At 50.2% G+C, this 26,206-nt stretch overlaps 1 protein-coding gene across 6 annotated transcripts in view; it reads right to left on the minus strand.

Moving 5' to 3' along the window:
* CTBP2 (C-terminal binding protein 2) overlaps positions 1–26,206 on the minus strand; it is a 222,945-nt gene that overhangs the window by 24,518 nt on the left and 172,221 nt on the right. For all 6 annotated transcript variants that reach the window (XM_063962158.1, XM_063962156.1, XM_063962157.1 and 3 more), the window contains 2 exons: positions 9,245–9,451; positions 7,153–7,367 (listed from right to left, as the gene is read on the minus strand). In XM_063962158.1, coding sequence (XP_063818228.1) covers positions 7,153–7,367; positions 9,245–9,451 — 422 coding nt within the window. The remainder of the gene's footprint in view (positions 1–7,152; positions 7,368–9,244; positions 9,452–26,206) is intronic.

A 26,206-nucleotide genomic window follows, 5' to 3' on the forward strand; every position in this document is an offset into this window, starting at 1 on the left:
GAGAAAAGTGTTTCTCCCGGAGGAGAAAGCAGGGAGTTGTCATCTCTAGTCAGAGACCTCCTGAAACCAAAACAGGTATCAGTGCATCGCTGCACGCGGGTCCTGGGAAAGATGGTGGCTTCTTACGAAGCAATTCCCTTCGGCAGGTTCCATGCCAGAATCTTTCAGTGGGACCTGTTGGACCAGTGGTCCGGATCGCATCTTCAGATGCATCGATTAATAACCCTGTCTCCAAGAACCAGGGTGTCTCTACTGTGGTGGCTGCAGAGTGCCCATCTTCTAGAGGGCCGCAGGTTCGGCATACAGGACTGGGTCCTGGTGACCACGGATGCCAGCCTTCGAGGCTGGGGGGCAGTCACACAGGGAAGAAACTTCCAAGGACTATGGTCAAGTCAGGAGACTTCCCTTCACATAAATATTCTGGAACTAAGGGCCATCTACAATGCCCTAAGTCAAGCAAAATCCCTGCTCCTACACCAGCCGGTGCTGATCCAGTCAGACAACATCACGGCAGTCGCCCATGTAAATCGACAGGGCGGCACAAGAAGCAGGATGGCGATGGCAGAAGCCACAAGAATTCTTCGATGGGCGGAGAATCATGTACTAGCACTGTCAGCAGTGTTCATTCCGGGAGTGGACAACTGGGAAGCAGACTTCCTCAGCAGACACGACCTCCACCCGGGAGAGTGGGGACTTCATCCAGAAGTCTTCCAGATGCTGGTAAACCGTTGGGAAAAACCACAGGTGGACATGATGGCGTCCCGCCTCAACAAAAAGTTGAAAAGATATTGCGCCAGGTCAAGGGACCCTCAGGCGATAGTTGTAGACGCTCTAGTGACACCGTGGGTGTACCAGTCGGTTTATGTGTTCCCTCCTCTGCCTCTCATACCAAAGGTATTGAGAATAATAAGAAAGCGAGGAGTAAACACAATTCTCGTGGTTCCGGATTGGCCAAGGCGAGCGTGGTACCCGGAACTTCAAGAGATGCTCTCAGAGGACCCGTGGCCTCTACCGCTCAGACAGGACCTGCTACAGCAGGGGCCCTGTCTGTTCCAAGACTTACCGCGGCTGCGTTTGACGGCATGGTGGTTGAACACCGGATCCTGAAGGAAAAGGGTATTCCGGAAGAAGTCATTCCTACGCTTATTAAGGCCAGGAAAGATGTTACGGCAACGCATTATCACCGTATATGGCGAAAATATGTTGCATGGTACGAGGCCAATAAGGCCCCAACAGAGGAATTTCAACTAGGTCGATTTCTGCATTTCCTGCAAGCAGGAGTGGATATGGGCCTAAAACTAGGCTCCATTAAAGTACAGATCTCGGCTCTGTCGATTTTCTTTCAAAAAGAACTAGCTTCAGTACCTGAAGTTCAGACTTTTGTAAAAGGAGTGCTGCATATTCAGCCCCCGTTTGTGCCTCCAGTGGCACCTTGGGATCTCAACGTGATGTTGAGTTTCTTAAAATCACATTGGTTTGAGCCACTTAAAACCGTGGATCTGAAATATCTCACGTGGAAAGTGGTCATTTTATTAGCCTTGGCTTCAGCCAGGCGAGTGTCAGAATTGGCGGCTTTATCATGTAAAAGCCCTTATCTGATTTTCCATATGGATAGGGCAGAGTTGAGGACTCGTCCCCAATTTCTCCCTAAGGTGGTGTCAGCGTTTCACCTGAACTAGCCTATTGTGGTGCCGGCGGCTACTAGTGAATTGGAGGACTCCAAGTTGCTAGACGTTGTCAGGGCCCTGAAAATATATGTTTCCAGGACGGCTGGAGTCAGAAAATCTGACTCGCTGTTTATCCTGTATGCACCCAACAAGCTGGGTGCTCCTGCTTCTAAGCAGTCTATTGCTCGCTGGATTTGTAGTACAATTCAGCTTGCACATTCTGTGGCAGGCATACCACAGCCAAAATCTGTAAAGGCCCATTCCACAAGGAAGGTGGGCTCATCTTGGGCGGCTGCCCGAGGGGTCTCGGCTTTACAACTTTGCCGAGCAGCTACTTGGTCAGGGGCAAATACGTTTGCAAAATTCTACACATTTGATACCCTGGCTGAGGAGGACCTGGAGTTCTCTCATTCGGTGCTACAGAGTCATCCGCACTCTCCCGCCCGTTTGGGAGCTTTGGTATAATCCCCATGGTCCTTACGGAGTTCCCAGCATCCACTAGGACGTTAGAGAAAATAAGAATTTACTCACCGGTAATTCTATTTCTCGTAGTCCGTAGTGGATGCTGGGCGCCCATCCCAAGTGCGGATTGTCTGCAATACTTGTAAATAGTTATTGTTAACTAAAGGGTTATTGTTGAGCCATCTGTTGAGAGGTTCAGTTGTTTTCATACTGTCAAACTGGATATAGTATCATGAGTTGTACGGTGTGATTGGTGTGGCTGGTAAGAGTCTTACCCGGGATTCTGGGTGGTCTTCTGTTTGCCGGCGGTCGGGCTCCCGGCGCTCAGTATACCGGCGCCGGGAGCCCGACAGCCGGCATACCGACAATTATTTTCCCTCGTGGGGGTCCACGACCCCCATAGAGGGAGAATAAAATAGTGTGGCGCGTGTAGCGCGGCGAGCCCGCAAGGGGCTCATTTGCGCTCGCCAAGCTGTCGGTAAGCCGGCGGTCGGGCTCCCGGCGCCGGGATGCTGGTCGCCGGGAGCCCGACCGCCGGCCAGCCGTAGTGAACCCGGGATTCTAAATCCTTCCTTATTATGTCTGCTCGTCCGGGCACGGTGTCCTAACTGAGGCTTGGAGGAGGGTCATAGTGAGAGGAGCCAGTGCACACCAGGTAGTCATAAATCTTTCTAGAGTGCCCAGCCTCCTTCGGAGCCCGCTATTCCCCATGGTCCTTACGGAGTTCCCAGCATCCACTACGGACTACGAGAAATATTATTACCGGTGAGTAAATTCTTATTTTTCCATTGGGAGAAAAACACTCTTTTTTTCCGTGTCCAGAACCATGCCCAAAAATGACAGCCGAGTCGTCGGAACCAACTGCGACTTCGGTAGATTTAGAATCCAGCCGTGTTGTTGTAGTACTCTCAGGGAGAGAGACACGCTCTTCAGTAACTGATCTCTCAATCTTGCCTTTATCAGGAAATCGTCCAAGTATGGGATAATTTTGCCCCCGTGCTCGCGCAGGAGCACCATCATTTCCGCCATCACCTTGGTGAAAATTCTCGGGGCCGTGGAAAGCCCAAACGGCAACGTCTGAAACTGGTAATGACAGTCCTGTACAGCGAATCTCAGGTACGCCTGATGAGGAGGATATATGGGGACATGAAGGTAAGCATCCCTTATGTCTAGTGACACCATAAAATCCCCCCCCTTCGAGGCTGGAGATCACTGCCCGGAGAGATTCCATCTGGAATTTGAACCTTTTCAAATATAGGTTTAGGGATTTTAGATTCAGGATTGGTCTGACCGAGCCATCCGGCTTCGGGACCACAAATAGGGTTGAATAAAACCCTTTTCCCTGTTGTCCTAGGGGAACCTTGATAATCACCTGCTGTTGACACAGCTTTTGTATGGCAGCTGAAACTATTTCCCTCTCTGGGGGAGAAGCTGGCAAGGCAGATTTGAAAAATCGGTGTGGAGGCATATCTTCAAACTCCAGTTTGTAGCCTTGGGATACAATTTCGATCACCCAAGGATCCAAATCCGACTGAACCCAGACCTTGCTGAAGAGACGAAGACAAGTCCCCACCGGTGCGAACTCCCCCAGCGGAGCCCCAGCGTCATGCAGTGGATTTTGTAGAGGCCGGGGAGGAATTTTGTTCCTGGGAACTAGCTGTAGCTGGTGTTCTTTTCCCTCTACCTCTGGCGAGGAAGGAAGAGCCCCGACCCTTTCTGAACTTGTGCGACCGAAAGGACTGGTATTGAGGTGTTTTCTTTTGCTGTGGGGGAACATAAGGCAAAAAAGAAGACTTACCCGCGGTAGCTGTGGAAACCAGGTCCGCGAGGCCCTCCCCAAATAAAACTTCACCCTTGTAAGGCAAAGCCACCATAAGTCTCTTTGAATCAGCATCAGACGTCCATTGACGGGTCCACAGGGACCTTCTAGCAGAAACTGCCATGGCATTGGCTCTTGAACCCAACAGCCCAATATCTCGCGCAGCCTCTCATATATAACGCTGCGTCCTTAATGTGACCCAAGGTCAACAAAATACTATCCTTATCTAAGGTGTCAATGTCCGATGACAAGTTATCTACCCACGCTGCAATTGCGCTACTAACCCATGCCGAGGCTACTGCAGGCCTGAGTAGGGCTCCTGTATGCGCGTAAATTGATTTTAAGGTAGTTTCCTGCCTGCGATCCGCAGGATCCTTTAGGGCCGCCGTGTCCTTAGACGGTAGCACCACCTTTTTGGATAAGCGCGTTAAGGCCTTGTCCACCGTGGGCGAGGATTCCCACCATAACCTGTCCTTTGAGGGGAAAGGATACGCCATAATAATTCTCTTGGGAACCTGCAGCCTCTTGTCTGGAGTTTCCCAAGCCTTTTCAAATAAAGCGTTCAGCTCATGAGATGGGGGAAACGTTACCTCAGGTTTCTTTTCCTTAAACATGCATACCCTCGTGTCATGGACAGGAACGTCCTCCGTGATATGTAAAACATCTTTTATTGCAATAATCATATATTGAATACTCTTGGCCACTCTTGGGTGTAACCTCGCATCATCATAGTCGACACTGGAGTCAGAATCCGTGTCGGTATCAGTGTCTGCTACCTGGGAAAAGGGACGTTTATGGGACCCTGAAGGGTCTTGTGACACAGTCAATGCCATGGCTTGACTCCCTGCTTTGTCCTTGGACTCTGCTTTGTCCAATCTCTTATGTAATAAAGTCACATTAGCATTTAACACATTCCACATGTCCCACCAATCAGGTGTCGGCTGTGCCGACGGAGACACCACCACCATCTGCTCTGCATCCTCCTTCCGCTTCAGACATGTCAACACACACGTTCTGACACCCCCACACACACTGGGATATATGAATATGGGGATAGCCCCCCAATAAGGCCCTTTGGAGAGACAGAGAGAGAGTATGCCAGCACACACCCAGCGCCACTAGACACAGCGCCACTAGACACTGAAAGCACAGTCCCAGCCTATACAGTGGTTTTTTATATATATGATTTGCGCCAAATAAATGTGTGTCCCCCCCTCGTTTTTTGTCTCCTGTTACTTGGTTCAGCAGGGGAGAGTCCGGGAGCAGCGTCTCTGCAGCATGCTGTGGAGAAATTGGCGCTGGTTAGTGCTGGAGGATCAAGCCCCGCCCCTTCGACGGCGGGCTTCGGTCCCGCTAATTTTTTTATACTGGCGGGGGTTTTATAATATAATGCCTCCACAGTATCTAACAATGGTGCCTGCCAGTGTTATTTGAGGTAATTGTTGCTGCCCAGGGTGCCCCCCCCCCCTGCGCCCTTGCTGTGCCTGTGTGTGTGTGGGAGCAATGGCGCGCAACGCGACCGCTGCGCGGTACCTCATGAAGAACTGAAGTCTTCTGCCGCCTTCTTTGTCTTCTTACTTCATATACTTACCCGGCTTCTATCTTCCGGCTCTGTGAGGAGGACGGCGGAGCGGATCTGGGACGAACAGCGAGGACGACACCTGTGTTCCGACCCTCTGGAGCTAATGGTGTCCAGTAGCCTAAGAAGCAGAACCTATCAGTAAAGTAGGTCTGCTTCTCTCCCCTCAGTCCCACGAAGCAGGGAGCCTGTTGCCAGCAGTGCTCCCTGAAAATAAAAAAACCTAACAAAACTCTTTTCAGAGAAACTCAGGAGAGCTCCCCTGCAGTGCATCCAGTCTCCTCTGGGCACAGGATCTAACTGAGGTCTGGAGGAGGGGCATAGAGGGAGGAGCCAGTTCACACCCATCTAAAGTCTTTAGAGTGCCCATGTCTCCTGCAGAGCCCGTCTATACCCCATGGTCCTTACGGAGTCCCCAGCATCCTCTAGGACGTAAGAGAAATTTAAAAAAACATTGCAGGGCTCTTTGCCATCAATAAAGGAGAACCACTGGATATTCACCATCAATGGTAAAACCATTGGCCTTAGCTGGTTAACCATCGATATCGGTTACCCATTGGTGGCCAATGGCCATCCCTATTTCTAGCTGGTTTCCTCTAGACCTCAGCAATATACATAGAAAGTGATCTATGAGTGCACGCGTCTGAGATGCAAAGTATATGCGCTTCCTTATTGTTCCTGGGCAGTGACCAGGAAAAAAGGGGGGGGGGGGGGGGGGGGCGCGGGCGGCGTGCCGGTGTTAGGAAATGCAGTTCCACTGACACCGGTGGCCAAACCATAGAGTTACTCCGAAGTCCGATGGTGCGATTCTTAGTGCAACACAGAGGGGCAGAGCCACAACCGATGTCAGGCATCTCCGTAGCCAGCCAATCGGCTGCAGCATTTGTTGTGACTGCATTGCGTCCACCTCTGAATCAGGTCCTATGTTACATACTTGTTCCTAGGTAATCCCCACCGTGATCCCTTGCTGAACTCTACCGGAGGCCCAGGTACTTTGTACCTGATGCACAATACTCTCGGCTTCCCTGATAATTATATTTATTGACAACAGCAGTATGTGTTTGTCTTTGCTCAGTTGCGATCAATTGAAAAGTCTAGTGGGAAAGTAGAAATAATAAATGGGCACAGACTTCACTGATTGCTGTGACCCACGCAAGTTAAACTGTAATCCAACAGAAAACATCGACCCGGCTCTGTGTGATACTTTACGTACACTAAAAATAATTTCCTTAAGCCTGCTAATTATTCAGTATGAAAAACAGGCTTCCATGCAGAGTCGTTAACCATAAAGAGATGGATTGCTCTAAGGATCATGGTATTTGTGTGATTTGGAGGCACAGAAAGGGGTGCTGCCAAACTGAAAATGTCCTTAGTCCACATACTTATATATAAATACAGGGGAAAATGTACTAAGCAGAGATAAGCATGGAGAAGTGAGCCAGTGGAGAAGTTGCCCACGGCAACCAATCAGCTGCTCTGTATAATTTGAAAGGATGCAAATCATAAATGTTACTTCAATGCTGATTGGTTGCCATGTGCAACTTCTCCACCGGCTCACTTCTCCGTTCTTTTCACTGCTTAGTACATATCCCCATAAGAGTCCGTACAATGCACAGCCTTCTTACCTGCTTGATTGTGAAGTCGTTAATTAAGTGATGGTTGTGTTCATTCAGGTTACAGTGCAGAGACACGCAGTCGCTTTGGTAGAGCAAGTCCTGCAGCGTGTACACCCTCTGAACTCCCAGAGAGCGCTCTGTCCCATCCTGCAGGTACGGGTCATAAAAGATAACACTGAAGCCAAACACTTTGGCTCTCACAGCTACTGCTTGTCCTACACGACCTGTGGGGAGAAAACAGAACCAGGTGAGGAGGCCTTACCGCCTGGGAGAGCGCCGGTATCCACTGTGCACAAGTGTAGAGCTGGTGGCAGACGTGTTTTTAGAGCGATATGTTTTTACAGCCAGCAGGTGAAATGCGTGGTTTTGTTATATGAAAACATTGAAAGCAACGGGTCAGCATGAAAGCTTCAGTTTTTCTAGATTCAAAAGCATGGCTTTGTAAACAGCACATCAGCTTAAAGCGCTACACCGCCTGTGCCTAAAGTGCCACACCGCATGTGCCTAAAGCGCCACACCGCCTGTACCAGAACTTTACTCAAGACACCAATATGCATTTCCATGGTTTGCTATATCAAGCAGATTTGGCTGATCAGGACTAATGATTGAGCTGATCTATGTCATCGCATTTACCGCCAAGCCTAATTAACATTCTTGAAGATACTGATTGGGATTGCAAACAGCAGTATAAAAAATGCACAAGCTCTGCAAAGCTGGGTACCAATGCATTTCACGACCTGGTTAGGCAATGTATTGAGGAGTCTCTGCGCAATGGATTTAATGAGTTGTGTAAATTGTGTACAGATGATATATATATATATATATATATATATATAGGCTACATTGTTTTAGATTGGTCGCATTTTTTGGGGTAAGACAAATATCAATTTGTGGTCACTTACTGTATGGGCACTTCCATGTGGATCGAGTGAATATGTGTATTTCCAATGGGTGCAGGCCACAGTATACCTAGCCGATGCCAGAAAATGGGTGTTGTCCACCCCCCACCACCACACTCCGTGCCATCCTCCCAGTAAAATGTTTGAAAAAAATGGCCCACGCAGTGAAAGCAAGTACTCTGTTGCTGCGGAGGAGGAGGGGGACCCCACCTGCCAGCACCAGGCAATATGCAAAGGGTGGGCGGAGGGGGCTGCTGCTCAGGGGAGGGCGTTAGTACACTCCTGATTGGTCACATGGCTGAGGGTGGCACAAGCTGTACAAAGTGTTTTCGGTGTCAAGTAAATTGCAAGTAACTGCTCCAGCTACAGAAGTGTCTTATATACACTGACTGCAGAGGATTAGAGATTACATACAGAGAAGCCAGATGTAATAACTCTCCTGTGATCACATCAGAAGGGAAACGTAAGATGAGCAGATTCTGGCTGTAAACGCTTATACGGCAGTAAGGTAATGTGTGTAGCATGGAGCTGGAACAGTAGCTGTTACTACAATATACGAAGAACAAAAACAACTATAATGAAACATTTAGCATTAAAACCAGTTACATCTATAACAAAAATCATAGTATATAGATACTGTGCAGTGCAAGTCAAATGGACAATTGCTAGAACTAAACATTCGACTTCCTGACAGGTAAGTAATGGGGTACAGTAAATGAGTCATTCGAGCCGGCTCTTATAATCTGGAGCAGGTCAGGAATCTCACCCCAGCAAAATGTATAACTACATGTAACGTGTGCAGCACTGTGTTAAACACATAACAAATTGCTGCCTGGCACAGCATCATGGGAAATGTAGTCCAGCAATAGCATGAATGGTGAAGATTGTCCAAGTGTCCCATTCGCTGTAACATCCGTCTGATCTATCCGTGTAACCTGTGGACGCGCCAATAGCAGTAAATAAACAGGAATTAACAGTCCGGCGTACTCATATCTAAAACACTAGGAACTGCTGAGTGTGGGTTCTTATTAGCGACTGACAAATACATCCAAAAACATTTCTAGAAAACAATAATAATACTAAGGCTACATTCTCTGCTACAATTACTGTTCCCTGGCAAATAGCATGTTCTTAGTATCTACCATTGCATTTATTTCATGGAATGCCTAATAACCATGTAACATTTACAGTGCTGTACTCACCAAATCCTATCAAGCCAAGCGTTTCACCACGGACCCGTGCTGCCCCTGATGCCACCTCTCTGATCTGCTCCACACTGTGTACCCGTGTGCCCTCCCGCAGCACCTGGTACAGCCATGTGTTCCTCCGGTAGAGGTTGAGTATGTGGCAGATGGTAGAGTCGGCAGTCTCCTCCACAGCGGCTGATGGAATGTTACATACCGCCACACCTACAACACAAGCATGGTCAGCAGGTGTCAGCTCACTTGCAGTAATCACCTATCCTGTAGGACCCCTGAGACCTACACATGTCAGAAGCTTTTACAGTTCCAAATGGCAATTATTCCTTTTATAAGTTTTGATGGTAGAGAAAATAAAATATACCCGTGGGAAAACAGCTTAGAGCAGAGTTTCCAAAAACTCCACCATTACAGTGCAGGTTTTAAGGATTTCGATGATTGGGCAAAGCTGACTTAATTAGTACGTCAGTAATTTGATTTAACCGTCAGGACTCAAACATGGATATCCTTAAAACCTGGACTGTAATGGCGGAGACTGGGAAACTCGGGTTTCTAAAACAGTTCATGCCCGCATGGCAGTCCTTTCCCTGCTAAGTTCCCAGGACCCTAATCTCACAACACAACAGCCCCATTGCATGAGCTCAGCCACACCACTTCTCTGTGCTGTCCTGCTGAAGACATTTAGGTGCCCTCTCAATTAAAGAGACTTCCCTAGGGCAATCAGAGCCTCTCCAGCATGGGGGGGGAGGGGATCAAACTATTTAGATGAGGTCTCGCAATCGTCGTGTCTGGGAGAAAAGCCTCCCAACAGGCCGGCCTTGGTCCCAGGTTTTGGGGAATACTGGGGGCTACAGAAAGCTAAATGGACTGCCACTTGGAACTCCGAACAGATAGTCTGCATGGGCTTGCCAGTGGGAGTACCCGAGGGACTGGAGCTGCTTGCAGTATGAGGCAGTGGATTGAGTTGACTGGATTTCCCATTATAAAATATTGTTCATCCATAATGAGAATTCTAGGGTAAATCTTATTACAAAAATATACAAAATACAAGGACAAATATTCAATGCACAAACTATATGTAAATATAAAGGAAAGTGATCTATTAAATCTAAAATGCCTACATTATTGCCATCTCCCAGCTATGATGGTCATAATGTCCCCCTGATCGACAACAGCTCTGCTAACAGAACTCAGTCGGGTTGTCAATGCCCCGCCTCCTGTAGGTTTCAAGGTTGGCAGTAGATCTGAATGCTAGGCATTCTGGGAAAAGGGGCTGCGATCACACACCCTACACACCCTATCTGCACAGTGCTCGCAGTTCTGGAGAAAAGGTTTCACTTTCACAATGTACAATTACTACAAAAGCATACAGCATTATGTGGCTGATTCTGATTAGGACGCAGCTGCATCCATAAGTGTGTCATTTGCCACTGTAGTATCTGCAACTTTATGCTAATGGTGCTAGAAGGCCCTTTTTCTGGTGTACGGCCGTGCGTCCCAATGTGCAGGGACTGAGACGTCCACGTCTGAGTACGGCCTCCATGCTTGGTGCAGACTCACCATCTGAGTATGGCCATCGAGCTAGGTGTAGACCCTACATCTAAGTACCGCCTCCGTGCTAGGTGCAGACTCTTCGTCTGAGTACGGCCTCTGTGTGAGGTGCAGACTCTCCGTCTGAGTACGGTCTCCGTGCTTGGTGCAGACTCTCCATCTGAGTACGACCTCCGTGCTAGGTGTAGAGTCTCCGGCTGAGAATGGCCTCCAATGTCAGCGATGATGCGTCTTTTTATGCAATCACTTTCAGTGGCACACCGATAAGACGCAGCATCTCCATGCGCCTGATTAGCTGACTCCCAGTCACACAGTACCCCTGACTGTATTCAGAGACTGATGCATATGGAGTCGCTCACTGTAGAGCCAGCAAAACACAACCATGGGCATTCCTGGGCTTTGGCCTGAAGTGATCGAAAAAAAAGGTGGTCTCACGGGCGTGGTATGGGAATGTCACTGGTATGCCCGTGAAGGCAATTGTGTTCCCAAATGCAGATCCACAGCCACAGAGCCATATACAGACTTGAGATGGAAACACTTAGTATTCCATAGGGTGTCGTGTCAATGGTGCAAGTGAGGGTGTGCTGATGGTGGAGTGCTCAGAACCACTGACGTAGCTGCACTGATCACGGACACTAAAAATGGGTGTCTCTGCGCTTGTACTCTCCGTCGCACGCTAGTGCACAAGGGGAAAGCTGACATTAGCATCTGCAAATTATCGCTTCCCACTACCGATGGCGCCCACTATTGGCGATGAGACAACGGGGGTAATTCCAAGTTGATTGCAGCAGGAAATTTTTTAGCAGTTGGGCAAAACCATGTGCACTGCAGGGGAGGCAGATATAACATGTGCAGAGAGAGTTAGATTTGGGTGGGTTATTTTGTTTCTGTGCAGGGTAAATACTGGCTGCTTTATTTTTACACTGCAATTTAGATTGCAGATTGAACTCACCACACCCAAATCTATCTCTCTCTGCACATGTTATATCTGCCTCCCCTGCAGTGCACATGGTTTTGCCCAACTGCTAACAAAAATCTTGCTGCGATCAACTCAGAATTACCCCCCACGTCTGCCTCTGAATCAGGCTAAATTATCTCCTTGACCTGTGAGCGCTCTGGCAGTAATCTGTGTTTGAATGAATAAATAAAGAGGTTCTTTCCAGAGCACCTAATGTAAGGCACCCACAGAGGAACCTGATTTGGGTACACCAAGGAACTTGGAGTTCCAACATTTTTTATGCTTGAATGCCTCAAAGTGCAGTAATGTCACTGTGAACATCAGCATTGTAAGTGACTGAGTTCAGTCAGGGGCTGGCTGGCAACTTTCTGTCTGGAGGGCATAACAGGGACCTACATGCAATAAACACATCTAAAACCAGACTCCATGTGGCCACCTCTCCTTGCTCAATAAAAATCATCAGATCCCAGATTTTACCAAACCTCCTTTATTTAAAATCATATCCAGGCTATGACCCCACCACAATTCCCTCATTAAAAATAATAAGAATTTACTTACCGATAATTCTATTTCTCGTAGTCCGTAGTGGATGCTGGGGACTCCGTAAGGACCATGGGGAATAGCGGCTCCGCAGGAGACTGGGCACAAAAGTAAAGCTTTAGAACTACCTGGTGTGCACTGGCTCCTCCCCCTATGACCCTCCTCCAAGCCTCAGTTAGGATACTGTGCCCGGACGAGCGTACACAATAAGGAAGGATTTTGAATCCCGGGTAAGACTCATACCAGCCACACCAATCACACCGTATAACTCGTGATCTAAACCCAGTTAACAGCATGATAACAGAGGAGCCTCTAGAAAAGATGGCTCACTACAGCAATAACCCGATTTTTTGGTAACAATAACTATGTACCAGTATTGCAGACAATCCGCACTTGGGATGGGCGCCCAGCATCCACTACGGACTACGAGAAATAGAATTATCGGTAAGTAAATTCTTATTTTCTCTAACGTCCTAAGTGGATGCTGGGGACTCCGTAAGGACCATGGGGATTATACCAAAGCTCCCAAACGGGCGGGAGAGTGTGGATGACTCTGCAGCACCAAATGAGAGAACTCCAGGTCCTCCTCAGCCAGGGTATCAATTTTGTAGAATTTTACAAACGTATTTGCTCCTGACCAAGTAGCTGCTCGGCAAAGTTGTAAAGCCGAGACCCCTCGAGCAGCCGCCCAAGATGAGCCCACCTTCCTTGTGGAGTGGGCATTTACAGATTTTTGGCTGTGGCAGGCCTGCCACAGAATGTGCAAGCTGAATTGTACTACAAATCCAACGAGCAATAGTCTGCTTAGAAACAGGAGCACCCAGCTTGTTGGGTGCATACAGGATAAACAGCGAGTCAGATTTTCTGACTCCAGCCGTCCTGGAAACATATATTTTCAGGGCCCTGACAACGTCTAGCTACTTGGAGTCCTCCAAGTCCCTAGTAGCCGCAGGCACCACAATAGGTTGGTTCAGGTGAAACGCTGAAACCACCTTAGGGAGAAACTGAGGACGAGTCCTCAATTCCGCCCTGTCCGAATGGAAAATCAGATAAGGGCTTTTACAGGATAAAGCCGCCAATTCTGACACGCGCCTGGCCCAGGCCAGGGCCAACAGCATGACCACTTTCCATGTGAGATATTTTAACTCCACAGATTTAAGTGGTTCAAACCAATGTGACTTTTGGAACCCAAAAACTACATTGAGATCCCAAAGTGCCACTGGAGGCACAAAAGGAGGCTGTATATGCAGTACCCCTTTTACAAACGTCTGAACTTCAGGGACTGAAGCTAGTTCTTTTTGGAAGAAAATTGACAGGGCCGAAATTTGAACCTTAATGGACCCCAATTTCAGGCCCATAGACACTCCTGTTTGCAGGAAATGTAGGAATCGACCCAGTTGAATTTCCTCCGTCGGGCCTTACTGGCCTCGCACCACGCAACATATTTTCGCCAAATGCGGTTGTCACTGACCTGGTTTGGGAGTGTTGTGGACTCGGGGCTTCTTCCGATGACCGGGAAGGGGAACCGCTACTGGGTCGCAGTAGAGATGGCCGGATGTAGGTCTTCCTCATGCAGGATTAAGACGGCAAGCAGGAAGCACAGAGGAATTCTTGAAGGTCTCCTGAAAGACAAGACTTGTAGAAATACTGAAGGCTGAGGTACTGAGATATTGAAGGCACTGTGGTGTTGGAGGCACTGAGGTGCTGGGAGTACAGGGAGTGCTGGGAGGCACTCGGAGGCACGAGGGTGCTTGGAGGCACGAGGTAATTGGAGGCACGGAGGTGCTTGGAGGCACGGAGGTGCTTGGAGGCACGGAGGTGTTTGGAGGCACGAGGTGTTTGGAGGCACGGAGGTGCTTAGAGGCACGGAGGTGCTTGGAGGCAGGGAGGTAATTGGAGGCACGGAGGTGCTTGGAGGCACGGAGGTGCTTGGAGGCACGGAGGTGTTTGAAGGCACGAGGTGTTTGGAGGCACGGAGGTGCTTAGAGGCACGGAGGTGCTTGGAGGCACGAGGTGCTTGGAGGCAGGGAGGTGCTTGGAGGCACGAGGTAATTGGAGGCACGGAGGTGCTTGGAGGCACGGAGGTGTTTGGAGGCACGAGGTGTTTGGAGGCACGAGGTGTTTGGAGGCACGGAGGTGCTTAGAGGCACGGAGGTGCTTGGAGGCACGAGGTGCTTGGAGGCAGGGAGGTGCTTGGAGGCAGGGAGGTGCTTGGAGGCACGAGGTAATTGGAGGCACAGAGGTGCTTGGAGGCACAGAGGTGTTTGGAGGCACCAAGGTGTTTGGAGGCACGAGGTGCTTGGAGGTACGGAGGTACTTGGAGGCACGGTGGTACTTGGAGGCACGGAGGTACTTGGAGGCACAGAGGTACTTGGAGGCACCGGGTGCTTGGAGGCACGGAGGTGCTTGGAGGCACGGAGGTACTTGGAGGCACTGAGGTACTTGGAGGCATGGGGTGCTTGGAGGCACGGGGTGCTTGGAGGCACGGAGGTACTTGGAGGCACAGAGGTACTTGGAGGTACAGGATGCTTGGAGGCACAGGATGCTTGGAGGAACAGGAGATCACAGGGACGAGGGAGCTCTGGAATCACAGCTTCCGCAGGAGAAACGAAGATACTCAGGCACCGGATCTCTGCCTGGTGTCTGGTTTTAAATCCCCCGCCCTAGCCTGATTGGCGGAGCAGGCAGGTGACGTCAGACCTGCTCCGCCTCCTTGCCCTCGCTCATGATGGCGGCGTCCTTGCTTCCGGGAAGCCGCCGGAGGGACGCGCCGACCCGCCGCCGAAGACCGCCAGGAGAAGAGAGGTGCCGGGCAGACCAGGCCACCCGCAGGGACAAGCGCGGTCGCCGCTGCCCGAGGTGCGTGACAGTACCCCCTCCTCCAGGAGTGGCCCCTGGACACTTCCCGGGCTTAGTCGGATGTCTGGAGTGGAAGATCCGAACCAGACGAGGAGCCGTTACTTCAGTAGCCTCAATCCAACTTCTCTCCTCAGGACCATAACCCTTCCAGTCCACCAAGTACTGTAATTTTTTATGAAGATAACGAGAGTCAAGAATAGCTTTGATTTCAAACTCCGCTCCAGCTTCTGCCACTACAGACGTTGGCCTAGGGAATGCTGAGTGGAACCGATTCAGAATGAGGGGACGGAGTAGAGAAACATGAAAGGCGTTAGGTATTCGAAGATGGGCAGGCAAACCCAGTTTACAGACCACAGGATTTAAGACTTGTAGCACCGGATAAGGACCGATGAACCTTGGAGCGAATTTCATGGTGGGCACCTTCAACCGGAGATTACGTGTGGAAAGCCATACCCTGTCCCCAACTTTATATTGAGGTGCGGCTCGCCGTTTCTTATCTGCGAAGAACTTGTACCGGACAGAAACCTTCTTAAGATTAGCATGAACCTTCCTCCAAATTTGTCCAAAGTGTTGTAGAGTGGACGCTACAGCAGGAACCTCTACTATCGGAAGGCTTGGAAATTCTGGAACACGGGGATGGAACCCGTAGTTGACGAAGAATGGTGATTCCCCAGTGGAAGAATGAAACAAATGGTTATGGGCAAACTCCGCCCAAGGAAACAACTCCACCCAGTTGTCCTGTGAAGGAGAGAGATACAAACGAAGAAAAGTCTCTAGATCTTGATTGACTCGTTCCGTTTGACCATTTGTTTGGGGATGATAAGCGGACGAAAACTTAAGTTTAATTTGTAGGGTTGAACAGAGGGCTTTCCAAAACCTGGCGGTGAACTGTACTCCACGGTCAGAAACAATCTCTTGTGGCAACCCATGCAAACGAAAATGTTCTCGGATAAACAGTAGAGCCAGTTTCGGAGCTGTCGGGAGACCAGTCAAAGGCACAAAGTGTGCCATCTTCGAAAAACGGTCAATGATAACCCAAACGGTGTTGCAACCCTTGGAACAGGGCAAGTCAGTGATGAAGTCCATGGAAATGTGAGTCCAGGGTCTCACAGGGATAGGCAGAGGACGAAGTAACCCTGCAGGAGGCAGACGAGGAGATTTATGTTGTGTACATTGGGGACAAGAATTAACGCAATCTTGTACATCCTTCCTCATGGTGTTCCACCAGTAAGACCTTTGCAGAAACTTGTACATCTTCTGGGCACCGGGATGACCGGAAAACTTGGGAGTTATGAACCCACAGTAGTATTCCTGGCCGGAATCTAGCTGGTACGGACATTCTTCCAGGAGGAGGAGCTGGAGTAGTTAAAGCAGCAGAGACAGAAACTGGATTCAGAATTAAACCCCGCTCAGGAGGTTCATCCTCGTCTGTGGAAACTTGTGAACGGGAAAGCGCATCTGCTTTAATATTGAGAGTCCCGGCCCGGTACTTGATAATGAACGAGAATCGGGAAAAGAAAAGTGCCCATCTCGCCTGGCGAGGATTCAAGCATTGTGCGGATTTGATGTACAGCAAATTCTTGTGATCCGTGTAGATGGTAAACACATGTTTAGCCCCTTCCAGAAGATATCTCCATTCTTCCAAGGCAGATTTGATAGCCAAGAGTTCCTGGTCTCCAATAGTGTAATTTCGTTCGGCCGGAGAGAATTTACGAGAATGGAAGCCACACGGATGTAATTTCTTATCAGAGGAGTACTGGGAGAGAACAGCCCCAACCCCGACTGAAGATGCATCAACTTCTAAGAAGAAGGGTTCATCGAAATTTGGTTGTTGGAGAACTGGAGCCGTCATGAAAGCTAACTTTAAGTGAGAAAAAGCTACAATGGCTTCCGGAGGCCACAAACTTGGATTAGAACCCTTCCTCGTCAGGGCGGTAATGGGCGCAACAATGGTGGAGAAACCCTTAATGAATTTCCTGTAGTAGTTCGCAAAGCCCAGGAACCTTTGTATTGCTTTCAAAGAAAGAGGCTGAGTCCAGTCACGAATGGCAGACAGCTTTTCCGGATCCATGCGAAGCTCCGTCCCCGAGATGATATAACCGAGGAACGGAATAGATGTTACTTCAAAGGTACATTTGGAAAGTTTGGCATAGAGATGATTCTCTCGTAAACGGTGGAGCACCTCTTTGACTTGAGTCCTGTGTTCGACAAGATTCTTGGAAAAGATCAGTATATCGTCCAAATATACCACAACACTCTGATACAGCATGTCACGAAAGATTTCATTGACGAATCCCTGGAAAACCGCGGGAGCATTACTAAGACCAAACGGCATCACCAAGTATTCGTAATGCCCATCTCGGGTATTAAAGGCAGTCTTCCATTCATCCCCCTCTCGGATGCGTATAAGATTATAAGCTCCCCTCAAGTCGAGTTTGGAAAAAATGCGGGCACCACGAACCCTATCAAATAATTCTGTGATTAGTGGCAAGGGGTATTTATTCTTAATAGTAATGTCGTTTAAGCCGCGGTAGTCGATGCATGGTCTCAACCCCCCGTCCTTTTTCTTCACGAAAAAGAAGCCCGCACCAGCAGGGGAGGAAGAGGGGCGAATAAATCCCTTGAGCATATTGGACTTAATATACTCCGACATGGCTTGAGTCTCGGGAAGAGACAGAGGATATGTGCGACCACGGGGTGGCGTCTTCCCTGGGACAAGGTCAATAGGGCAGTCCCAAGGCCTGTGAGGTGGTAACAGGTCAGCAGCTTGTTCCGAAAATACGTCCTTGTACCCTTGATATGCCTCCGGAATGTGCTCTTCATCCGTTTTGGAGGTGACACGGAGCGAACAAACAGGAGTAAGACAATTAATGTGACAAAAGGAACTCCAGGACAGAATTTGTGACGACTTCCAGTCGATGTGGGGATTATGACTTTTTAGCCAAGGCATTCCAAGAACCAGATCATGGGGCATTTCTGGGATTACCAAGAGTTCCAAATCTTCCTGATGTAGAGCCCCGACCTGCAGCTTAACTGGCCCCATGCGCCACATTATAAGACCTTTGGAAATTCTAGTCCCGTTGATAGCCGTCAGTGAAATTGGCCGCTCGATAGGCCGTAACTTTAAACCCAAGCTTTGGGCACAGAAGGAAGAAATGAAGTTCCCTGCAGCTCCGGAATCCAATAGGGCTTCACAAGACTTGGAGACTGAATCGGAGACTAGAGTTACTGGAAGCAAACAGTCCGAAGTTGGAGAAGCTTTTGTCGTAACCCCCAGCTTGACTCCTCCGGAACAAGCTAGGCCTGCCCGTTTCCCGGACGAGATTTACAAGATTTAAGAAAATGATCCGCGGCTCCACAGTAAAGGCAGAGTTTACCCTCACGACGACGCTGTCGTTCTTCCGGAGACAGTCGGGATCGGTTAATTTGCATGGGCTCATCTGAGCTAGGTGAGGCCACCGGTCTAGGAGTAGGATTCCGGAACCTGGAACGATCCGGACGGCTACGTTCTCTTCCACGCTCCTGCATCCGAAGATCCACCTTGACGCAAAGAGAAATCAGATCTTCTAATGGATCCGGCAGATCTCTGGTAACCAGCTCATCTTTCACCCGGTCGGAAAGACCGTTCCAGAAGGCAGCTCTCAGAGCGTCTTTATTCCAGCGTAGTTCGGAAGCAATGGTCTGGAAATGAACCACGTACTGACCCACGGAACGGGCGCCCTGTCGAACACGGAGCAAGTCGGAAGAAGCAGTGGTCATTCTGCCGGGTTCGTCGAAAATCCTTCGAAAGGACGAGATGAAGTTGGTATAGTTGGAAACCATGGGATCAGATCGTTCCCATAATGGAGACACCCAATCCAAAGCAGAACCTTCCAACAGAGAAATAATATATGCTACCTTGGACCGGTCTGTAGGAAAGTTGTGTGCAAGTAGCTCGAAATGTACCTCGCATTGGTTCAAGAAACCACGACAATTTTTAGGATTCCCATTATAGCGGGACGGAGTAGGCAGCTGAAGGCGTGGAGTGATACCGGCCGATGGTTGAACATTGCTGGCAACGGCAACTGGTGCGACTACTGGAACAGGTGCCGAAAATTACTGAGGCTAGAGACGCCTGAATCTGATCCAGACGCCCGGACAAATGCTGGAGGTACTGCATCACCTGGCCTTGTGCCGCTTCCTGACTTTGTACTCGAGAAGCCAGGTTCTGGATGGCACTTGAGTCCGTGTTCCGATTCCCCGGGTCCATGTGGCCTGAGTATACTGTCACTGACCTGGTTTGGGAGTGTTGTGGACTCGGGGCTTCTTCCGATGACCGGGAAGGGGAACCGCTACTGGGTCGCAGTAGAGATGGCCGGATGTAGGTCTTCCTCATGCAGGATTAAGACGGCAAGCAGGAAGCACAGAGGAATTCTTGAAGGTCTCCTGAAAGACAAGACTTGTAGAAATACTGAAGGCTGAGGTACTGAGATATTGAAGGCACTGTGGTGTTGGAGACACTGTGGTGTTGGAGGCACTGAGGTGCTGGGAGTACAGGGAGTGCTGGGAGGCACGAGGGTGCTTGGAGGCACGAGGTGCTTGGAGGCACGAGGTAATTGGAGGCACGGAGGTGCTTGGAGGCACGGAGGTGCTTGGAGGCACGGAGGTGTTTGGAGGCACGAGGTGTTTGGAGGCACGAGGTGTTTGGAGGCACGGAGGTGCTTAGAGGCACGGAGGTGCTTGGAGGCACGAGGTGCTTGGAGGCAGGGAGGTGCTTGGAGGCACGAGGTAATTGGAGGCACGGAGGTGCTTGGAGGCACGGAGGTGTTTGGAGGCACGAGGTGTTTGGAGGCACGGAGGTGCTTAGAGGCACGGAGGTGCTTGGAGGCACGAGGTGCTTGGAGGCAGGGAGGTGCTTGGAGGCACGAGGTAATTGGAGGCACAGAGGTGCTTGGAGGCACCGAGGTGTTTGGAGGCACGAGGTGCTTGGAGGTACGGAGGTACTTGGAGGCACGGTGGTACTTGGAGGCACGGAGGTACTTGGAGGCACAGAGGTACTTGGAGGCACGGAGGTACTTGGAGGCACGGGGTGCTTGGAGGCACAGGGTGCTTGGAGGCACGGAGGTACTTGGAGGCACGGGGTGCTTGGAGGCACGGAGGTACTTGGAGGCACGGGGTGCTTGGAGGCACGGGGTGCTTGGAGGCACGGGGTGCTTGGAGGCACGGAGGTACTTGGAGGCACAGAGGTACTTGGAGGTACAGGATGCTTGGAGGCACAGGATGCTTGGAGGAACAGGAGATCACAGGGACGAGGGAGCTCTGGAATCACAGCTTCCGCAGGAGAAACGAAGATACTCAGGCACCGGATCTCTGCCTGGTGTCTGGTTTTAAATCCCCCGCCCTAGCCTGATTGGCGGAGCAGGCAGGTGACGTCAGACCTGCTCCGCCTCCTTGCCCTCGCTCATGATGGCGGCGTCCTTGCTTCCGGGAAGCCGCCGGAGGGACGCGCCGACCCGCCGCCGAAGACCGCCAGGAGAAGAGAGGTGCCGGGCAGACCAGGCCACCCGCAGGGACAAGCGCGGTCGCCGCTGCCCGAGGTGCGTGACAGCGGTGATAATGTTTTGCGGTTACATCCTTCCTGGCTTTGATCAGGATAGGGATGACTTCATCCGGAATGCCTTTTTTCCTTCAGGATCCGGCGTTCAACCGCCATGCCGTCAAACGCAGCCGCGGTAAGTCTTGGAACAGACAGGGTCCTTGCTGGAGCAGGTCCCTTCTTAGAGGTAGAGGCCACGGATCCTCCGTGAGCATCTCTTGAAGTTCCGGTTACCAAGTCCTTCTTGGCCAATCCGGAGCCACGAATATAGTGCTTACTCCTCTCCATCTTATCAATCTCAGTACCTTGGGTATGAGAGGCAGAGGAGGGAACACATACACTGACTGGTACACCCACGGTGTTACCAGAGCGTCTACAGCTATTGCCTGAGGGTCCCTTGACCTGGCGCAATACCTGTCGAGTTTTTCCCAACGGTTTATAATCATGTGGAAGACTTCTGGGTGAAGTCTCCACTCTCCCGGGTGGAGGTCGTGTCTGCTGAGGAAGTCTGCTTTCCAGTTGTCCACTCCCGGAATGAGTACTGCTGACAGTGCTATCACATGATTTTCCGCCCAGCGAAGAATCCTTGCAGCTTCTGCCATTGCCCTCCTGCTTCTTGTGCCACCCTGTCTGTTTACGTGGGTGACTGCCGTGATGTTGTCCGACTGGATCAACACCGGCTGACCTTGAAGCAGAGGTCTTGCTAAGCTTAGAGCATTGTAAATGGCCCTTAGCTTCAGGATATTTATGTGAAGTGATGTCTCCAGGCTTGACCATAAGCCCTGGAAATTCCTTCCCTGTGTGACTGCTCCCCAGCCTCGCAGGCTGGCATCCGTGGTCACCAGGACCCAGTCCTGAATGCCGAATCTGCGGCCCTCTAGAAGATGAGCACTCTGCAACCACCACAGGAGGGACACCCTTGTCCTTGGTGACAGGGTTATCCGCTGATGCATCTGAAGATGCGACCCGGACCATTTGTCCAGCAGGTCCCACTGGAAAGTTCTTGCGTGGAATCTGCCGAATGGGATTGCTTCGTAGGAAGCCACCATTTTACCCAGAACCCTTGTGCATTGATGCACTGAGAGTTGGCTCGGTTTTAGGAGGTTCCTGACTAGCTCGGATAACTCCCTAGCTTTCTCCTCCGGGAGAAACACCTTTTTCTGGACTGTGTCCAGGATCATCCCTAGGAACAGAAGACGAGTCGTCGGAACCAGCTGCGATTTTGGAATATTGAGAATCCAATCGTGCTGCCGCAACACTACCTGAGATAGTGCTACACCGACCTCCAACTGTTCCCTGGATCTTACCCTTATCAGGGAATCGTCCAAGTAAGGGATAACTAAAATTCCCTTCCTTCGAAGGAATATCATCATTTCGGCCATTACCTTGGTAAAGACCCGGGGTGCCGTGGACCATCCATACGGCAGCGTCTGAACTGATAGTGACAGTTCTGTACCATAAACCTGAGGTACCCTTGGTGAGAAGGGTAAATTGGGACATGAAGGTAAGCATCCTTGATGTCCCGAGACATCATGTAGTCCCCTTCTTCCAGGTTCGCAATCACTGCTCTGAGTGACTCAATCTTGAATTTGAACCTCTGTATGTAAGTGTTCAAAGATTTTAGATTTAGAATCGGTCTCACCGAGCCGTCCGGCTTCGGTACCACAACAGTGTGGAATAATACCCCGTTCCCTGTTGCAGGAGGGGTACCTTGATTATCACCTGCTGGGAATACAGCTTGTGAATGGCTTCCAAAACTGTCTCCCTGTCAGAAGGAGACATCGGTAAAGCCGACTTTAGGAAACGGCGAGGGGGAGACGTCTCGAATTCCAATTTGTACCCCTGAGATATCACCTGAAGGATCCAGGGGTCTACTTGCGAGTGAGCCCACTGCGCGCTGAAATTCATTGAGACGGGCCCCCCACCGTGCCTGATTCTGCTTGTAAAGCCCCAGCGTCATACTGAGGGCTTGGCAGAGGCGGGAGAGGGTTTCTGTTCCTGGGAACTGGCTGATTTCTGCAGCCTTTTTCCTCTCCCTCTGTCACGGGGCAGAAATGAGGAACCTTTTTCCCGCTTGTCCACGAAAAGACTGCGCCTGATAATACGGCGTCTTCTCATGTTGAGAGGCGACCTGGGGTACAAACGTGGATTTCCCAGCTGTTGCCGTGGCCACCAGGTCTGAAAGACCGACCCCAAATAACTCCTCCCCTTAATAAGGCAATACTTCCAAATGCCGTTTGGAATCCGCATCACCTGACCACTGTCGTGTCCATAACCCTCTACTGGTAGAAATGGACAACGCACTTAGACTTGATGCCAGTCGGCAAATATTCCGCTGTGCATCACGCATATATAGAAATGCATCTTTCAAATGCTCTATAGGCAATAATATACTGTCCCTATCTAGGGTATCAATATTTTCAGTCAGGGAATCCGACCACGCCAACCCAGCACTGCACATCCAGGCTGAGGCGATTGCTGGTCGCAGTATAACACCAGTATGTGTGTAAATACATTTTAGGATACCCTCCTGCTTTCTATCAGCAGGATCCTTAAGGGCGGCCATCTCAGGAGAGGGTAGAGCCCTTGTTCTTACAAGCGTGTGAGCGCTTTATCCACCCTAGGGGGTGTTTCCCAACGCACCCTAACCTCTGGCGGGAAAGGATATAATGCCAATAACATTTTAGAAATTATCAGTTGTTATCGGGGGAAACCCACGCATCATCACACACCTCATTTAATTTCTCAGATTCAGGAAAACTACAGGTAGTTTTTCCTCACCGAACATAATACCCCTTTTTGGTGGTACTCGTATTATCAGAAATGTGTAAAACATTTTTCATTGCCTCAATCATGTAACGTGTGGCCCTACTGGAAGTCACATTTGTCTCTTCACCGTCGACACTGGAGTCAGTATCCGTGTCTGCGTCTATATCTGCCATCTGAGGTAACGGGCGCTTTAGAGCCCCTGACGGCCTATGAGACGTCTGGACAGGCACAAGTTGAGTAGCCGGCTGTCTCATGTCAACCACTGTCTTTTATACAGAGCTGACACTGTCAGGTAATTCCTTCCAACAGTTCATCCACTCAGGTGTCGACCCCCTAGGGGGTGACATCACTATTACAGGCAATCTGCTCCGTCTCCACATCATTTTTCTCCTCATACATGTCGACACAAACGTACCGACACACAGCACACACACAGGGAATGCTCTGATAGAGGATAGGACCCCACTAGCCCTTTGGGGAGACAGAGGGAGAGTTTGCCAGCACACACCAGAGCGCTATATATATACAGGGATAACCTTATATAAGTGTTTTACCCCTTATAGCTGCTGTATTGTTAATACTGTGCCTAATTAGTGCCCCCCTCTCTTTTTTAACCCTTTCTGTAGTGTAGTGACTGCAGGGGAGAGCCAGGGGAGCTTCCCTCCAACTGAGCTGTGAGGGAAAATGGCGCCAGTGTGCTGAGGAGATAGGCTCCGCCCCTTTTTCGCAGACTTTTCTCCTACTTTTTTATGGATTCTGGCAGGGGTTAAAATTCATCCATATAGCCCTGGGGGCTATATGTGATGTATTTTCGCCAGCCAAGGTGTTTTTATTGCTGCTCAGGGCGCCCCCCCCTAGCGCCCTGCACCCTCAGTGACCGAAGTGTGAAGTGTGCTGAGGAGCAATGGCGCACAGCTGCAGTGCTGTGCGCTACCTTGGTGAAGACAGGACGTCTTCTGCCGCCGATTTTCCGGACCTCTTCTGTCTTCTGGCTCTGTAAGGGGGCCGGCGGCGCGGCTCTGGGACCCATCCATGGCTGGGCCTGTGATCGTCCCTCTGGAGCTAATGTCCAGTAGCCTAAGAAGCCCAATCCACTCTGCACGCAGGTGAGTTCGCTTCTTCTCCCCTTAGTCCCTCGATGCAGTGAGCCTGTTGCCAGCAGGTCTCACTGAAAATAAAAAACCTAAAACTAAACTTTTCACTAAGCAGCTCAGGAGAGCCACCTAGTGTGCACCCTTCTCGTTCGGGCACAAAAATCTAACTAACTGAGGCTTGGAGGAGGGTCATAGGGGGAGGAGCCAGTGCACACCAGGTAGTTCTAAAGCTTTACTTTTGTGCCCAGTCTCCTGCGGAGCCGCTATTCCCCATGGTCCTTACGGAGTCCCCAGCATCCACTTAGGACGTTAGAGAAAATTCCTTAGATTTGTCCTCCCACCCCAAACCTACAGGCAAACCTACAAGCCCAATAATATGTCAGGCCAGAGCTGCCTCTTTAATTTACATCGTAAGACACTTGATCAATTGGTTTATATCAATTGGTTTCGCTACTGTCACAATCAATATACTTGTTTCATACAAGAAAAAAAACAAACTGGAGATTCGATGAGATTACACATGGAAACCGATTTTCCCGCTAAGCTTTTTACAGTTCCCAAGGTAGCCCAAAGCCTGGCATGGCTGGTAGGGGGACTGCACCACCACATGCAATGACCAACATAAATGAGGTGGAGTGTTTGCAGCAACAGAAGGCATCGCAGCCCTACCATGGGAAGTATCGGATCAAATACTGATATGGAGTGCAGCCCAGCACACTGTGTGGGGAGTGCGCTGCTGATGCAGATAACCCACCCATAGGTTGTCTAACTGATGATCTGGGGAGCCCCCCAAGAGATTCCAGCGTTGGGTGCACCGTGCACACACTGTCTACATGTGATGCCTGCAATCAGGGCCAAATTAGGGATAGTGGGGGCCCTAGGGCAACGAAGGTGTGGGGGCCCCACCAATAAGATCGACTCTGCCCCACCCCCCAGCGCTGTCACTACTATGCTCCTTAGAGAGCTGAAGAGCAAGTGAGGGGAGTGAAAGAGAGAGAAAGGGTGTCAGGGAGAGATAGAGAGGATTTCATGGAAAAATGGAATGAGAGAAAAAGAGAGGGGGTCAAGGAGAGAGAGGAGCGAGACAGAGAGGATGTCAGGGAGAAAGAGAACGGGGAGAGAGAGTATCGGAGAAAGAATAGCGAGAGAGAAAGGGTGTCAGGGTGAGAGAGAGGGAGAAACAGAGAGAGAGAGAGAGGGTTTATGGAAAAAGAGGGAATGAGAAAGAAAGAGGAGTGAGAGAAAGAAGGTCAGGGATAGAAGGTGTCAAGGAGAGAGAGAAAGGGATGAAAAAGGGGAGAGAGAGTGTCAGAGAGACAGATGGCGTGTCAGAGAGAGAAGGTGAGGGGGGTGAGAGAGAGTGTCTGGGAGGGAGGAAGAGAGAGGGGAGCAAGAGAAGAGTGAGAGAAAGAGGGGGAAAGAAAGTGTCAGGGAGATAGATAGAGGGACAGTGTAATGGAGACAGAGGAGTGAGAGAGAGACAGTGTCAGGAAGAGAGAGTCATCGAAAGAGACAGTGTCAGGGAGAGAGAGAGTGTCGGTGAGAGAGAGTTAGAGATAGAGAGAGAGAGAGAGAGAGAGTGTGTGTATCAGGGAGACCATGGGGGAGAGAAAGACAGT

This window comes from Pseudophryne corroboree, chromosome 3 (assembly GCF_028390025.1).
Source record: "Pseudophryne corroboree isolate aPseCor3 chromosome 3, aPseCor3.hap2, whole genome shotgun sequence".
Classification (NCBI taxonomy): Eukaryota; Metazoa; Chordata; class Amphibia; order Anura; family Myobatrachidae; genus Pseudophryne; species Pseudophryne corroboree.